Consider the following 3,678-nt stretch of genomic DNA (forward strand, 5'->3'; position numbering starts at 1 on the left):
CCAGATGTCAGCTCTTTGAGATAGACTTAGTTACAGAGAAGTGTGGCCAACCAAGTGCCATTCCCAGGGCACACCAGATACAGAGAAGGAGCAAGGGAAAGCGTGAAGACCAGGCCATTTTGGCCCAATTCAAGACAAATCTTTCAGGCAATATTCATTCCAGAGCTCTCTGCTAGGTTGGACAAGGCTGCAATGCAGTACCATTTCTTACCTACACAACTGACTTCCTCACCTTTTCACAGTGGTTGGTCCCTACCAAAATCTTATACTTTAAACTCTAACTCAGTGTCTGCTTCTGGAGAACTCACACTATCACAATGAAATAACTACTGAAAACACTTGATAGCCCTAGGGCAAGGGGAACACAGGAAAGAAGGTGGGTTTATCAGAGTGCTGGTGATTCAAGCAGCAGAGACCAAGACTTATAAGAAGCACAAGTGACCAGATGCTGGACAGAACTCAGAGGAGGGACCTGTTAACCTCAGAGCTATAAGCAAGACCTCCGAGAATGTCAGTAACCAATCAGTGCTGGTACTTCTCAGGTAGAATGAAGGGGCTTCTAAAAGGCCAACAGGATTGGAGTCTAAATCCAACCACGGCTATGAGGGTGCATGGCCCCAGCCAAAATGACAGTAACTTTTAGAGCACAGGAAAGTAAACTCCCTTCTCCCCTCATCCATCAGGCTAGGTTACTTCTCTTGCCCCCTTTAGGCACAGTTACCCTGAAGAGAACAGGAAAACAGAAATGGGGTTGGCAGCGGCACATCCTGGAGTACAAAGGTGGGAGGAACTTTAGAACCAATAGATATCAGCTTTAGGGAAAAAAAGTCTCTCTGCTGTACTTTGCCCAGAAAATAAAGAGACAAACTCCAGGAAAAAAAAATGAAGTTTTAATATGGCTTATAGCAATGAAGAGTAAGAAAGTACAAGCTAGAAATCCCTTGGTGTGGTATTAATGCTTATGATCCTGATATGAAGAATCCTTAAATTTTTCCTTAAACAGTCAGACAGACATGCCCTAATGTTTCATTACCATTAAAACAACTAGGGATTTGTTTAATGAGGCAGGGGACTTAGCGTTCCTCTTCTTTCCCCCACTCTCTTTTTTTCTTCCTTACAAAGACAAGAAAGCAAAATAAAATGACAGCAGTAAAAGGAATAAGCCACAATGATGACAGGTAACCCAACTTTGCCTTTGCTTCTGGCAATACCATGTGCTTCCCAGGAGCTGGCCCGCTGTCAAGACTGCCTCCATGGCCTGCGTGCTTGCAGTCGGGAGGCGCCCATCCAAGGTGGCAGTGGCAATGGTCTTTATTATTGCAGACCCCATGCATGTGGCACGTCTCATTGGTCTGACAGTCTCGTGATGGATGGGTCATGTTGACACACTTCTTGCGGATGCATATCTTTTCTGGACCACACACTGTGCCATCTTTCACTTGGCCAATATCAGGTATGGACATCCCTAAGTGATAATCAGTGCCCCAGCAAGTCGTGTCGTTGAAGTGAAGCTGATGCACTGTAGAATGTTGTACCAGGTTAGGAATCACTCGCACGTTTTCACACTGCACTCTTCCACAAAGAATATCAGGGGCCTCACATTTTACGTATATTATGTCTGTGATACCACAGTGACCAAATCGATTTCCTTGGGTGTTGACTTCTTTGTAGCAACTCTGAGATGCAACCCTTGCATCTTTGCCAAAAATCTCTTTGCACTGTTTGTCATGGTTATTACATCTCCCGTTATAGCAGTAGGCATCGTCGCCACAGGGAATCCCGTCCTGCAAATATACATCTTCTGGGCATTGATGAAATGTCCCATTGCACCACTCTGGAAGGTCACATTCACTGATCTGATGTCTGCACAAAGTCCCTGATGGCACGAACTTGCAATCTTTGCAACAAATTCCAAAAGTACAAGTAGCTCCAGGCTTCAGAGTGCAGTTTAACAGACAGCAGGGATCATTTACACACTGGCGTACGGTCCCACAATCACACTCTTCTTCTTCTTCGATCTCCAGGTTCCCACAGTACTGTACCCTAAAGATATTCCCGGGATATGGAGGTGACTGAATACATAATCCATGAGTGAGAGTATTGTCCCAATACTGGGCATAACTACAATTGCTGAACCGAGTTGTCATCTTCTGGCTGGGATACATTATGCACCACTGAAGCCCACACACGCATTTTTCAGTATCATGATACATTCCCAGATTATGACCAAGTTCATGGGTCACAGTAAGTGCAAAATAATACAGACTGTCTCCTAAAAAAACATCAACTCCACTGTTAAAAGGACGGAGGCATATTCCTCCGACGTAGGCAACTCCAAGCTTTTTGCCAAAATATTTTTTTATGAAAAGATGGGCAGTATCGTAGTGTAGTCGGGCATCAAGATTGAAATACTTCCAAATAGAAAAGTCTTCCACAAGCTGATCAAGGTTATTGGTGGCAACTAGGTTTCTTCCGGTCCAGATTTCAATCCCGGTCAAAATTACATCAACCTCCAAAGGGTAATAAAGAGTACCTATTATATTGACAATATCAAATACTTCACGCTGTACTACTGTCACGTTACTTCTGTAGTAAAGGAATAGAAGATGATCCACAACTACTACCAGCTCAAGAAACCGCAAGTGGGTCCACCAGCCTGTGTAAGAACTTTGCATAAGAGTAGAATTAGATGATGCCCTCAACTGCAAATGGCGTGCTACTTCCTCTTCTGTTAACCCACATCTCATAGGTGGGAACTGTGTATCATTACTGTCCATCTTATACACCAGGTGTTCAAATGTGGAAGATAACCTCATTGGCTCAATTTCATAAGCAAGGTCATTAATCTGTAGCATTCCTCGAAAACCTCCAGAACAGGTACTGAGGGCAACCAGGGACTCAGGGATTCCTTCCACATAACCATGATAGTAGCAGTCATCAGGAACAAAAGGCTGTTCCTGGAGGAGGGCATGCTGGTCCGTGTAGGTGAATACTGGGAAGTGTTTGGAAACCAAGAGCTTCTTGACCCTCATGTGGACAATGTATCTCTGGCCCCCAAACTGCAGGCTGTAGGAGAGCCAGCCTGGACCTTTTATACCTCTGCCCCTGCCGGTCACCTTCAAGGGGATCACCAATTCTGGGGACAAGGGCTGGGAGGTCCTCGCCTGAGAGTGGCCAGAAATGAACAGAGGCACTCCTCCCCAGAGTAGCAGAAGAGTGACTCTGATGTACACCAGGGCCTCACCCACTGCCATTATGGAGCTGTCATTATGGAGCCATCTTTCCGGGGCAGAAGAGGGCAGGGTGTGAAGCACTGCTGGTCCGGCTCCTCCCTCTGAGATGCTTAGTGTGCAGAGCTGACTTTTATGGATCTGTGTCCTGGAAGAGGTGGGCCATCAGAGCTGCAGTGTGAAAGTGAAAATTTTTAAAAAGCTAGGTGGAGTTGGTGGGGTAGGGAGAGTAGGAGAAGGACAAGGAGGAGTAGGGAATTTGGGTAAATTGGAAGGGGAGGTGAACCATGAGAGACTATGGACTCTGAAAAACAATCTGAGGGGTTTGAAGTGGCGGGGGGGGGGGGTGGGAGGTTGGGGGAACCAGGTGGTGGGTATTATAGAGGGCACAGCTTGCATGGAGCACTGGGTGTGGTGAAAAAGCAATGAATAATGTTTTTCTGAAAAT

General features: G+C 45.8%; 1 protein-coding gene across 1 annotated transcript; it reads right to left on the minus strand.

Moving 5' to 3' along the window:
* Window positions 1-707: 707 nt before the first annotated feature.
* On the minus strand, window positions 708-3,396 carry ADAM20 (ADAM metallopeptidase domain 20). Its single transcript, XM_044231473.1, has 2 exons — window positions 1,125-3,396; window positions 708-722 (listed from the first exon to the last, which is right to left on the minus strand). The coding sequence occupies exons 1-2, from the start codon at window positions 3,252-3,254 to the stop codon at window positions 708-710; spliced, it is 2,145 nt and encodes a 714-aa protein (XP_044087408.1). The 5' UTR covers window positions 3,255-3,396.
* Between the last annotated feature and the right edge of the window lie 282 nt (window positions 3,397-3,678).

Source organism: Neovison vison, chromosome 13 (genome assembly GCF_020171115.1).
Source record: "Neovison vison isolate M4711 chromosome 13, ASM_NN_V1, whole genome shotgun sequence".
Lineage (NCBI taxonomy): Eukaryota > Metazoa > Chordata > Mammalia > Carnivora > Mustelidae > Neogale > Neogale vison.

Bases quoted from the DNA above. Each gene is read 5' to 3' on its own strand.
- ADAM20 (XM_044231473.1), bottom strand. From the start codon at position 3,254: ATGGCAGTGGGTGAGGCCCTGGTGTACATCAGAGTCACTCTTCTGCTA.